Below are 14346 nucleotides of genomic sequence, written 5' to 3'. Positions count from 1 at the left end.
ACTTATAGTCAGTAGAATGTCGGTTGGGGGACCATCACAATAAAGAGTTAGCAGATATTAAGCAGACAGTCTACTAATACTCTGATGATTGCTTTTGACATGTAGTTGCAAAGTTACTTATAGTCAACAGAATGTTCAAAAGGGACCATCAAAATAAAGTGTTTCCAAACTCTTAACTAAGCTTAGCTTAGCTTAACTTAAACTTTTAGCTTATCTTTGAACTTAACTTTCTGCCATGGCTTAGAAGACAGGTTGATATTGTGTCGATCAACAATATGTTAAAGTCGCAGGCCACAATTATTGAAAACGACCAGCATTTCTTGAATTACGTTGCAAACAAATTAAATTTTCCAAAATTCATGCCTGCCTGTACCACATCATTAGTATGGCACTGCCTCATGTGCTTATTATCCATAAATATTCAATATCCCCACATCCTCAAATTCAATAAATATTAATGGACAGAGATCGGCACCGCATTACCCATTACCCATTACCCACCTTCAAATATTCCCAAAGTTATTAGTACGACTGTTTGCTCCTCTGCGGAAAATGGCTTCACATTGTACCGATGCAGCCTTGAGAGACAGACAGACTGGGATTGGAAAAAAATGGATAACAGCAGAAACATGTTTTTTGATTTTCAATGCGCCACGCCACAGTGACCAGAGGGCATAACATGGGAATACAAAATGTGAGACATAGTATGTTACATAAAACTAATGGAGCCATCAAAATACCTTGAAAATGCTAAAAACAACTGCCTTGTAGATTTAGATAAGAGTTTACAGTTTATTTGTTTACAGATGCTATTTGGTTTGATGTTTTGCGTCACACTGCGGTTTCAAGTGTGGCTTGAGTGTTCAAATAATTTTGGGTTCACACCACTGAAGTGGTGAGCTCACAGTTTAAAAATAATATATTTTTTCATTGATGAAGATAAAATGCATAACACATTTGTAAATCTAGTGTTGTTTTTGGAGAAAAGGTCATTTAAGGTCACTTTTGTGAGCTAATTATAACTTAAAATTTTGCACAAAAATCCTGTAATTTCCATAGGAGTCCACGAATTTGGGAATTTCGGGAGGTCAAAAGATTTCCCACGCAGATTGGGTTCAAATTGGTCACAGATTCACTGCGTTGACCAGTTACTTCTTTCTGAGCTTAGCTTTATACATTGCTACACTATTTACAGTAGACAATGGACCATTTTGGCAGCAAAATTCCACCAAAATTTACACCATTGCCATCTCCACAATGGCCGTTCACATTTATAGTTCACCGTTCTGCATCGTATACAGCCAATCCACTAGGTGGCGGGAGTGTAAGACAGCTAAATGACAATATGAACACAATTCTTAATGAATTCCCTATAGTATTTTTGTGTTTCTTTCACACTGGGTAAATTTGTACTCACTATAATAAATTTGACGCAGTAAATAAACACTAACTACTGTGCATGCAACCTGAAGACTGAAAATAAGCTCAAAATCAGCATACATTAATAAACTCCTCAGTTTGTCTGTTCTGAAAGCTCTCTAAATGCTAAACATAGTTATAACCTGATTTTTTTTTCTCTCTCAGTAAACGCTTCAAACACTCAGTCCAAAAAGATGAAATGCCCTCCGGACTAAATTCTGCCACTGAAGAATGTAGACCAATAAAAAATAAAAAAAGTGAAGTGGACTCATTTCTTACAGCGGTGCCATAAAATCCAAATTGGACTGACCCATTTCAGGAGTTGTACATCACCACTGGGCTTACATTTTGACTGAGAGGAAGTGGTCTGATATCCACTCAATGACATGGTTTTTAAGTTGAGAGGAAATTCTTCTCCCCTGCTTGACCACCTGCGGTAAAAAGAGGCCATGCTACCGTAAGTGCTCCAGTTGCGGTGGGAGGATTGTGCCATGGACAAATTATAGGAACAGGAACACACAGTCACCTGTCAGTCGTCCAGAACGGCAGGGGGATGGCATGTTGACACCGTGACAGAAATGCTTAAATAAAAACACGGACAGACCATAACCGACAAAGATATCTTGGTTTGTTTTGCTTTATTTTACATTACTGTCCTTTAATTGTTTGGAGTCAGTGTAATGGTTGTGAAATGGGCTTTTTGAAATGACATTTTTTGAAATGACATTTCTCAATATGCTATTTTTTCTAATGATGCTGTCTTGTTTACAGACAAAGTTTGCATTGATTTGGACTTTGAATGCCCTTCTATCATTATAACTGTGCTGTTCTTCAAACACAAAGTGAAGAATGATTTTCATGCCGTTTATGACGGCTCTGCACTTCATAACAATAACAGCCCTTGTAGGGTGCCATTATGCTTCCAGAATACATTTGGACTAATACTGGAAAATAATCCACATTTGGAAAGCAATGCAAAAATAAAAAATATATATATGCCTACAATTAGCCCACTGAGCTGTTCAATAGGTGATTATTCACTTTTTTAGTTACGCTTGAAATATAAAAAGCATTTTAAGAAGAAATATAAGAAACCTACATAATTAATCTGCACTGGCACAGAATATTGTGTGTATAGTCTTATTGAGCTATGGGAAATGATTAAGAAGTATTGATTCAACTTTTTGTCTTCCATTAGTTCCTAGTTTACTTACTTTTTCCCTTTACAAAATCTGCATCATATGTAAGAAGATGGCAAAATAGCCTGCACTACACAAATGAAGGATATTATACTGTATTAATTAGCTATGCTACTATGCACACAATGTGCGATTTAACAAGATAATGAATTCATGAAATGTGATAACAATCTTTTTGTTTTTGTTTTCTGTTCCATGTGCAGCACTCTGTATATAGTTGTATATTACAGTATAATAATCTGCAATAAATAAGTCGTGGGAACAAATACTTAATTCATGGCCACGATACCTATATTTTCCTCCGCATGTCGTGAGTGGCTCTGTACCAAACAAACCGATAGTATAAGACTGAAATGACCAAGGATCTTGTTAGAAATAAACCAAAAAGATCCTCTTTTCTAACCAACCGCTCTCTGGCTTCATCAGAAGGATATGCAGAGCTGTAGGTGCTACACATCATCAATTATTTCAAAGCCAAGTTTCCGAACACAGAATAGGCAATGCTGACTTGTAAACGTGGGTGGTCTCATGTAAATTTTTGGGGATTCTGACGGATTTTAGAATGAGTAATTTTTGCGTCTTAGTTTCAAACAGATTTTAAAAGATCACATTTGATTCCCACTGACGTGACCTCTTTAACATGGAGTGGGCAACTGCTCCTCTACAATCATCTATGGCCGTTTTCAGCTCAAGCCGTGGGAGTGTTTGACTGATGGTGGGATGTATGAAGGTCTGAAGCAATCCACCTCCTATTGTGACACAGCTCTCAAAGAGCCAATTTGGGCCCGATGAAAAAGCAGCCTTTCTCAGCTCTCATCTTTTCAACAGTTGCTTTAGCAGTGTGAGCTCCATGCTCCCTCTGACGAGCCAGACGGGCGATTTATGTCACAGCTCCAATCGGGGATTATTTATATGTTTTGCTTGTTTTTGATGGTGTGCAGGTTTTTTTTTCTAATTATAATGTGTTAACTTAGAGCCTATGCGATCTGAGAAGTCCACACCATTGCTTGCCAGTCATCGCAGCCTTCCTCGGATGCCGCTGATTTACATAGCCACCTACTTGTCAGCACGTCGACTGGCAGGAAATGAACTGATAATTATTCTTGGGGGGGGGGGGGGGGGGGGGGGGCATTAGAGGGAAGAGGGAACTCTGTTTAAGATGCGATAATTGATCTGACTGCCTAGGCTCTATCCGTCCTTGCCTAAATTCATTAAAATCAATAACAGTATTTTCAGCTGCGCTCTCAAACCATCCCCTGATATATCTCAGCCACCAGAATTTTAAGAATTAAATGGCCACTCATGTCTCAACAATGTTCAAATTACTGCATTACAAACAAATTACTGTGGTGTAGTGACGGTGTCAGACGATGGTAATACCGTGGTACTTTGATATAGAGTCCAGAAGTGAGATCACTAGCGAAAATGCTTCCTTTTTGCAATTCATTGATTTGTTTTCTTCATTATAAACTATGAGCATAACATTTTCTGTGATAAAATTAACAAAAAAAAAATATTATGAAATCAAAATCCCAAAACTGGCTGATTATTCACAGGTTTAAATTAAATTTCCAATTCCAGATTTTCAATGTGATCTTCATGCAAGTTTGTTTCTGCCACGGAATAAAAATTAGTAATAAGGTACTTTTTATCTCACAATTCTGAGATTGCGAGATATAAACTTGCAATTGTGGGGGAAAAAAAGTATATCACACAATTCTGAGAAAAAGAAGTCAGAATTGCAAGATATAAACTTTTAAGCTATATCCAACAATTCTGACTTTATAACTCGCATTTGTGAGTTTATATCTCATAATTCTGAGAAAAAGTCAGAATTGTGTGATAATGTCGCAATTTTATATATATATATACATATGTATGAGCAATATGCTAGTGATATATTGTGCATTCCTAGTCTCAGACTTTAAGTATCTAAAAAAAAAAAAAACACAGCTCAGCACCATTTCCTCACTGCCCTCCAAGTGACACATTTTTGGCAAATATTTAGGAAACAAAGTTTGTGACATGATGGAACTATGTGACGAGTGTCTGTCATATTGAGACTGATATGTGGTCAAATTCATGAGCAGGTCATTATTTCCCATCTTGCTAAATGGCCAATCACTTGCAACATTTATGCATCTGGCATAAATCTTCTGGCCATCGGATCCCATTATTATGCTTTATTTTGCCATATTTTTCAATTGTATTTTTTTTTCCATGCATGGGGAAGAACAACAATGGTCAGCAAAATCTATCACCATCTCCATGGAAACAAGCTGTGCAGCAAACCAGGTAAAGCTGTCTGAGTAACTAAACCACAGCTGAATTCAAGGACTTTTGACAGGAATATTCACTCCAGGTAAAGATTTCTTCTGTTGTGTTTCTCTACTCTAAGCACAGAGATGGCGCAGCATTATCATAATACAGATTCATCAGCTATGACTTTTGCTTATGACTATGCAACTCAGCTGCAGTCTTACGAACTCCATGCGGTACTGCATTTCCATTCATTTTAATGCTGATTTCACCTCTAACAGTTATTTAGTCCTATAAGCTCTCTAAAAACTGCTGTAAGCTGTTCTGGTGTGTAAACAGAAGAATGAGAGTTGATTAGGTTAACTGGCGTAGCAATGAGTCACAGATAGTTTCTTTGCCCAGCGGATTCTGAGTTTAAGCAGATTCTCATGAGTAAAAGTGTGCTGTACAAACACTGGCTCTGGGGTGAATTAATTATATATTATTGCTGTCACCTGTTTAAATAAAAACAGACTCTCAGCTTGAGCTGGTAAATGTTTGGGCCTGAACTTTACAGCAGAACTCTGTGCTTCACAGACTAATTGTGCAAATTTTATCTGTACGGTAATGGAAAAGTATAGTGGTTGGGCAGTAAATACATAAAGCACTCAAGCCAAACCGAGTTTCTTGTGCTTGGTTAACCCGGATTGCTGGATTGGGACTGTGAATTGCATTTCAGTGACCGATTTACTCATGCTAATTCTGTTTTCCCAGTCACCAGATGACTCAGGTTTGTCAATACAGATATCAAGCGTAATGTCAAGTCTGTGTGTTGTGGAACAGAGATATTTTGGGGCTTTTGCCTCTTTATTACGTAGATATAGTAGAGAGTGAATGGACATTTTTGGGAGTGAGACAGTTTGAGGAGGAGGAGACAGACCATTCATAGAAAGATATGCCAAATAAGGAAGTCTCACCTTTCAGTTAAATTAACCAGTTGCCCAAACGACCAGGGAGTCCAGATTTGGCTATATTCGTCAGCCACAGCTTGACAGTTTATCTAAAACATTATGTGTAAAAAAAAAAAGCATCTTTCTCCATTGATAGCAAAAATGTAGCACCATTGTGATCCTAATCAAAAGAGGTTTTGATTTTCTGGTTTTCTTAACCAGACCGCATGTGCTGCTAAGCTAGTAGGCTAAGGTATTAGCTTGCTAACTGAAGACAAAAACGATTAGGGAATATTTACTTTCACCATTTTTAACTCAATATTGATTTGCAAAAATGTAATTTAAAAGACATTAATGAATATATTTTCATGATTAAGTGCAAATACGCCGTAAAGTCATTTGCCCGAAAATATTGTTTGTTGGCCTGACTTGAGATAAAGATGGTTGAATAATGCCACAAAAAGTCAAAAAAATGTATAAAAAGTTTAAACATTTAAACATTAAATTGATCAATAGTGACAGAAAATGTATTTATAATAAAACAAAATGGTTATATTTGAAATAAACGCTGTTCTTTTAAACTTTCTATTCATCAACGAATCCTGAAAGAAATGCATCACGGTTTCCACAAAAATATATAGCAACTGTTTTCAACATTGGTAACAATAAGAAATGTTACTTGAGCACCAAATCGTCATATTAGAATTATTTCTGAAGGATCATGCGACACTGAAGACTGGAGTAATGATGCTGAAAATTCAGCTTTAACATCACAGGAACAAATTACATTTTATAGTATTTTAAAGTAGAAAACAATCATCTTAAACTCAGGGGTGTTTCCGAGGAGGAGGCAAGCGAGGCAGTGGCTCCTCAAAAAAAAAAAAAAAAAAAAAATTCGGATGAGAAAATATTATATGCAAATATATTACAACACAAATATTACAAAATGTGATATTAAAATGTGACATCTTCATGTCTGTGACAGACAGTGTTTACAAGCTTGATGGCTGATGATCTGAAAACAAGTTGACTATTAAAAAGAACAGCTCGACATCATTTCACAAATAAAATGTGTTGTTTAAATTATTACTGCTCTTAGACACTATTTTGCAATAAATGTAAAACTGCTTAAAGAGACTAACTTGATGAGATTTATACTTGGTTTTAATAAATAGAACATTAAAAGCATTGGTAATATAAAAATACAAAATAGAAATGTATTTGATTTATATAATGTTTATTTAACCCAGGAAAATGTGACAACATTAAGTGTAATTTTACAAAAAAAATTTTTTATATTTAATCATTATGATTAATTAAATAATGACATTTTATTTATAAAGTTTTTTTTATTTTTTTTATTTAATCATTTAATAATTATTAATAATAATTAAAAACTGTGAGGACTTTCCCCCCTCATTTCAGAACACCCCTGCACGTCACTCTGCTTAAACTGTAATATTTCTCAATAGGCCTATTACTGTTTGTACTGTATTTCTGATCAAACAACTGCAGCTTTGGTGAGCACAAGAGACATCTTTATAAAACATTAGAAATCTTACTAACTCCAAACTTTTGAGCAGTAGTGTACATTTAGGGTCATATCTAAACTTGTCACCCACATGAGCAGAACAGTGTCAGAAAGACATGATTCAAATGCTGTGCTACGCCTCAGTCACTAACTTCTACACTATCTTCACTCTTCTCACCTATCATGAATGACATGGTTCTCGAACTTTCAGTGCTTTACTTCTTGAGTGTAACCTTGTTTAACAAAACAAGGCCAAGCCAACCCCTGGTCCCAGTGTGGCCCCGGTCAGCACTCCTCAAGTAAACACTTTAATGGGTTTGTGGCCGCAGAGCCTTCAATGTGAGCAAGCCAGAGGTTTGCATGTTTTCCCTGCTTTGTTCAGCGAGACGTTTTGAGTTCCCTGCAGACGGCCCTTCTCTCATAACGTTCTTTCTCCCCAGCGTTCGTAGAGACAGCTCTTTAGAGGAGCAGCACCTGCATGTCGCTTCGCTGTGCTCCGTTGCACTTTCAGCAGAAAGCTCAATCACTCAGCCAGCCTGTTAACATACACTCCCCATTGCCTCTCAAGTGTTGTTGCAGAAATAACATGGGTGTGCACTACAGATTTCACTCTCTCGCGCTCTCTTTTTCAGAGCTGACAGCTATCTATAAGTGCTTGGTTTGTTTCCTTTCCACGAAATCCCTTTCTTCGATCTCAGAGAATGAGCAGAGACCAATGGAAAAAATCAAGTGTGCATTTTGTTTTGTGATAACAGCCGAAAATCAACAAAGAGCTTTTCACTTCCATCAAAAATTCAGAAATGACTCTCCCTGTCCACTGTTAAAGCAACAGCTGTCAGGCCATTGAATAACAATGTGGTGAAATAAAAGCCAACCAGACTTTGTTCAGCAGTTAAGATACATAAACATATCTTGCCAGGCACGTCGGAGTGTTTGCGTGAAACACACGGGCTATAAAAAGAGCATACGACATCTGCTACAACTGCTTTTCTGACTTTCATTAAGAGGCTATCAAATAAAGTGTGACTGTTTGACTCGACGCGAGGCATGTTGATCTAAACATCCGGAAGACAACTGGGACACCGATTTGGATTCCGTCAGCACCATGGCAACACTGTGACATGCCACGAGACAATGTTAGTAAATCAGCGCTGTCTGCGGGCTGAAAGTTTATTGAATTAGACTTCCTATCTTGTAATATTTCATTTTAATCATTATTTACGGAGGAAATTTCACTGGGATTGTTTTTCATCACAAATACCTTTTCATCGACTTGAAAGGCGCTGTTTAATATGTTTTGCCTCGGCTAAATTAAGTGAAGCTGTATTTCAGAAATTAGATACAGTATGAGATGCCTTGCTAGCTAATGAATACAGTCGTGACCATATTCACAATACAGTACAGCCTCGAATGCCTTATTACCTTAATAAATGGTTTCTACATAAAATATCAAGAACACCCATTTTCGTTATTTTACTATGCAAAATCTTTCAGTGCCATCCTTATGATACAGTCCCTGACAAAATAGAGTGTTGCAATGCAACAAAAATAATCTGCTAAACAATAAGAGCTTGGTGATCAGCTGTTTCACATAATAGCTGTTACTATCATGTCTTGGACTTCGTATTGACCAATCAGAAGCCAGGTCCAGAACTACGCATTTTATATTGTATTGACCAATCAGCATCCAGGACCAGAACTATCTGTTTTATAATATTTCTTATTGACCAAGCAGCATCCAGGTCCAGAAATATCAATTTTATAATATTCTGTGTTGACCAATCAGCAAAACTATATGTTTTATATTTTGTTGTATTGATCAATCAGCATCCAGGAACAGAACTATGCAATTTATCATAAATTGTATTGACCAATCAGCATCCAGCCTCAGAGCGATCAGTTTTATAATATTCCGTATTGGCTAATCAGCAGAACTATATGTTTTATAATATATTGTTTTGACCAATCAGGACCCAGGACCAGAACTATCAATTTTATAAAAGAACTTAGCACACTTGCCAAAGTAAACTGGATATTTTAAGGTGATAATTCGTTAGTTATCATATTTTCCTGCACATTTGTATTATTTGCATAAAATAACAGCATGAGTGAGGTGAAAAGAGAGAGAGGGAGATAGAGTTGTGTGTGTGTGCTTTCTGTGTGTTAGTCAGCCACTTAGCCTGTGGTAATTACTATCTTAGCATGTTAAATGATCACTATAGACGCACACAAGTGCTACTGCAGCCCACCGGACATGACAAAAATGGGCTTCTCTAACTACTTCCCCTGTTCTCAGTAGGAGTCGAATCAAGCAGGCAAAGATATTTACTGATGAATAGCCATAGGACCTCACAGCTGCTTCTCTGGGGTGAAGAAGATGCATCTGCTACTATTGGATTGTCACAGCGGAGAGTGTTTTCCAGAATGAGCTAAACTGAGCTTTAAGTGACATGGATTCGACCTGTTGTGCATGAGCATGGTAAGGAACAGATTTACTTACGCAGGTTGTTTCCTGTTGCTCTGGCCTGCATGTTCTCGTAGTGTTGTCCATGCACTGCCAAACTCTCCTCCCTCTCCACGTGTTCTCCTGGAGCTGTCTGGCGCATCACCTGGGCCAGGGCTCTATGGAGAAAGGCTTTGTTTACTCAGCTTACAAAGAAAAACTGTAAATTGATGTAGAGCAATTCAATAGATATTTATACTGTTCTTGACAGACATTTACTCATCGAAAAGTTTGTTCCGAAAATTTTAAATAAATGTTGACAAAGAGGGATTACAGCGATCTATTATGTTAGACCGAAATGAGTGTGGTACATTAAATACACCATAAAATAACTTGCAGCCGTTTTCTTTTCTGTGTTGACGCATTTTTTTACTAGCCAATAATAAGTTTTAGTTTCATATCAGATTCCATGAATTTGATACATCCTGACAGGTTGTATTAGTGGGAGGAACGTCCTCATTCTGGAGAGCATCTGATTGGATAAAAATTTAGATACGCCCCTTTGTGCAAGATGAGTCAAATATTTTTAAAGGGATGGTTCACCCAAAAATGAACATTCTGTTACTTATTACTCCACCTCATGTTGTTCCAGACTTTCGTTCATCTTTGGAACACAAATGAAGATCTTTTTGATGAAATCTGAGAGCTTTCTGTCCTCTCTACACACGAGAATGAACCTCATTGGTTCTTGCTGAAGCTCAAACGTGCTGCGTAACAAGAATAAACCTCATTAGTTCTTGCTGAAGCTCAAACGTGCTGCGTAACATGAGAATGAACCTCATTGGTTCTTGCTGAAGCTCAAACGTGCTGCGTAACATGAGAATGAACCTCATTGGTTCTTGCTGAAGCTCAAACGAGCTGCGTAACATGAGAATGAACCTCATTGGTTCTTGCTGAAGCTCAAACGTGCTGCGTAACACGAGAATGAACCTCATTGGTTCTTGCTGAAGCTCAAACGAGCTGCGTAACACGAGAATGAACCTCATTGGTTCTTGCTGAAGCTCAAACGAGCTGCGTAACACGAGAATGAACCTCATTGGTTCTTGCTGAAGCTCAAACGAGCTGCGTAACATGAGAATGAACCTCATTGATTCTTGCTGAAGCTCAAACGTGCTGCGTAACACAAGAATGAACCTCATTGGTTCTTGCTGAAGCTCAAACGTGCTGCGTAACACAAGAATGAACCTCATTGGTTCTTGCTGAAGCTCAAACGTGCTGCGTAACACAAGAATAAACCTCATTGATTCTTGCTGAAGCTCAAACGTGCTGCGTAACACAAGAATGAACCTCATTGGTTCTTGCAGAAGCTCAAACGTGCTGCGTAACACGAGAATGAACCTCACTGGTTCTTGCTGAAGCTCAAACGTGCTGCGTAACATGAGAATGAACCTCATTGGTTCTTGCTGAAGCTCAAACGTGCTGCGTAACATGAGAATGAACCTCATTGATTCTTGCGGAAGCTCAAACGTGCTGCGTAACACAAGAATGAACCTCATTGGTTCTTGCTGAAGCTCAAACGTGCTGCGTAACACGAGAATGAACCTCACTGGTTCTTGCTGAAGCTCAAACGTGCTGCGTAACACGAGAATGAACCTCATGGTCCTTGCTTGAGCTCAAACGTGCTGCGTTTTTTTTTTTTCAGGGTGAACTATCCCTTTAAGTCTGTGTTCCGTGAAAATAAATATTTAAATCGTGTATATCTGCTAAAAGACAGCTTTAATCAGCATTTAAGAGTATAGTAGCATATGCTAGACCTAACAGACTTGACCTAACAGACATGATCTAAAAGCTACGAAATTCCCATTTGGGTTTCCTGGGGTCTTCAAACAACCTTATGTACATAAAACTAATAGATTAATTCACATCATGCTTTTAAATGGTAAAAATAACAATAATAATAACTTTTTGTGGAGATACATTATGAAAAATCATTAAAATTGTGCAAGTCAGTACGGTGACATATTCAAAAGGCACTCAATTAAAATGGTGTAAATGCCTGGTTGTGGGAGGTGGATAGGATACTATGGCCCATGTGAGTTTTTATTGTGTTCACGCCTAAATAGAGTGAAAGATAAAATGAAAGGTCAGTGCACAAATAGAATGTCCTTGAAATATTAGTATCATTAGACACAGATCAGTGTCCATTATCCTACTAATGTCACGGACACCTCTCAACTGATGTTTAGATGAGTAAGCCGGCTATGTGTGTGTTTGTTTGTTTGGAGTAGACGCTTTTTCAGACAAAATCTGTGCTTCACCATGGAGATAATTAGAGACTTAGAGAGATGTTGATGAATGTTTGCTGATCAACAGATGAATTAGACCTGAATGCTAGTCAGTATATTTTGTAGTACACCTGCTTTCAGCTCTCTCTGATTATCAACACTTTATACTGTGTCTTCAGGGAAAAGCACAAAGTCATGGTGAGAGATAGAGTTGTGTCAGTGTCATCCTTGAGCTATGCCGAATGACATCCCAGAGAAAAACTGTCATCCTTAGAGGTTTGCTCATTGAAGGCATAAGCATTATATTTCATTATTGATATCAACTTATAAAATCTCCTTAGGAGAAAATAAAAACAGACACAACTGAGGTAATTATTGATTGTTGAGCTAATTAAATTAATTCAAATAAAAAAGCTCTGATAATTTAGGAAGAGTGTGATAAATATTTGAGTTCACAATGAACTCTACACTCTATGAGAAAAGGTACAAAAAGCTGTCACTGGGGTGCTTCTTTAGACCTTCTTTAGACCCTTTGTGCCTTCTTTAGGACAAATGTAGGACATTTGATTGCAGATTTTGGAACAGTTTGTGATTGTGTGTCAGAACTCTTCTGAAACTCTTAAGTTGAAACAAGCAAGTGACTTATGTAAACAACTCTCAGTTTTCTCTCTGTTTAATATCATTGTTGTCTACAAGAAACAGTTGAGGTAATAAGCTCTCATTTGTATTTTTATTTCCCATGGTGTAAACTGCTGGACTCCAAAACAACACAAGCAATTTACAACTTCTTAAAAAGGACAAGACACGAATGTATCAATGTAAATCTGTTAAATGTAGATTCCATATTATCCTTTATTAATTAAATTGTTCAATCCCATTTGATTTCCTTTCTTTCCTATGGAATAAACTTCTCTGCTCCACAACTATACAGCTTACAATTTACAACAGTTTATAAAAATTACAAAGGATATCTAAAAATGATTATTGATATGCAGTAAGAGTGTATTAATATGTAAAAGACAGCTCAGGCCTAATTTGCTTTTGGAAGAATTTGATTTTTGGAAATCCCATTTGGTTTTCTCCGTCTCTAAACTGCGCATCTCCACAACAACCACGCAGACAATAAGCAACAGCGTTTGAACTTGAACTTAGGCTATTCAACCTCTCTTACCTGGACATGTTCTCTCTGTGAGGTCGATGCGCCTTCTCCAAGCCAAGTTTGGTGAATATCCCAACCAGCGCCATGATAGCAACTACTCCGCATATAATATACACAATCAAATTCGCTTTATCCTTAGTCGGATCGTGTTGGTCCATCATCTTCGGCGGTGGTCTGCCCGTCATAGACCACGGCGGGGTGTCGTAGTTTTTGCAAGTGGTCTGATCTAACCTGGAGTTTTTAAACTCGCAGCAGAACCTGAAGCCACAGGTCCCGCAGCAGTACAGGTAACTACCCGTCCGACACACGAACGGAGGATCCCAGTGACCCATCACATCATAATAGCCCCGACACCTGTCTGTGTGAGTGGTCTCAGAGAGACCGTTTTCCCCGTCTCTAGAGTCGTTAGACCCTGACGCTGTCACCAGACCATCCAGGTTCTTCCCAGGTTCTCCTTCCGCGTCGCACACAAGAACTTTCATCAAAAAGTAACCCAGTAGTAAGCCAGTGCTTTTCATCCTGCGCTCTTCTCTTCTCTCCTCTTCTTTGCCACGGCTGAACGGACGCTGAAAGACAGAGTTGGGTGTCTTTTGTCATGAAGTGTCAGGACGCATATCTCCATCAAAAACATCACCGCCATCCGAGATGATCATGTTTGATGATACTTCAACGCCACAATGAGTCTATAGAGGTTTTGAAGTAAGTATGCAAATGATTGAATATGGAGATGTCTATCTTATCAAGTGTGGCATTCCAATAAACACTACTGTGTTTTGTCTACTAATATATATTATCCTAAACAACGGCGTTCTTGAGCACTCGGGAGCGTGGATCGCCTGGATCGCAATGAGCTGCAGTTGAACGGAGCGCTGAGTGAGACTGAATGCGTAATGATGAGAGAGGAGGAGGGGACCCCAAGTATGGGCACATGGAAGGAAGCAGCAAAAGAATTAAGAGGAGAGAGAGCAGAATGTGTCAATCAATATTAAGTCCTGTGAGGCTGTGATTCTCACAAAAAGTAGCCTATACAATGAATGCGCAACTCATACGCTACAAATAGCCAACTGCAATGTGCGAATTATGTCGTTCGATAGGCTACTCATGAGGATCGACTAGCCTATT

The 14346-nt window shown here is 38.1% G+C and overlaps 1 protein-coding gene across 1 annotated transcript in view; it reads right to left on the bottom strand.

The window, feature by feature from the left end:
* Positions 1-14072, bottom strand: part of shisa9b (shisa family member 9b) — a 33391-nt gene extending 19319 nt beyond the window's left edge. The window contains 3 exon segments of the mRNA XM_084405543.1: positions 9838-9959; positions 13237-13763; positions 13766-14072. Of these exon segments, the coding sequence (XP_084261669.1) occupies positions 9838-9959; positions 13237-13763; positions 13766-13864 (748 nt within the window). The 5' untranslated portion in view covers positions 13865-14072.
* Between the last annotated feature and the right edge of the window lie 274 nt (positions 14073-14346).

Source organism: Rutilus rutilus (genome assembly GCF_951802725.1).
Source record: "Rutilus rutilus genome assembly, chromosome: 1".
In the NCBI taxonomy this organism is placed as follows: domain Eukaryota; kingdom Metazoa; phylum Chordata; class Actinopteri; order Cypriniformes; family Leuciscidae; genus Rutilus; species Rutilus rutilus.
The sequence above is the reverse complement of the archived record's forward strand: the minus strand, read 5'-3'. Positions and strand labels throughout refer to the sequence as shown.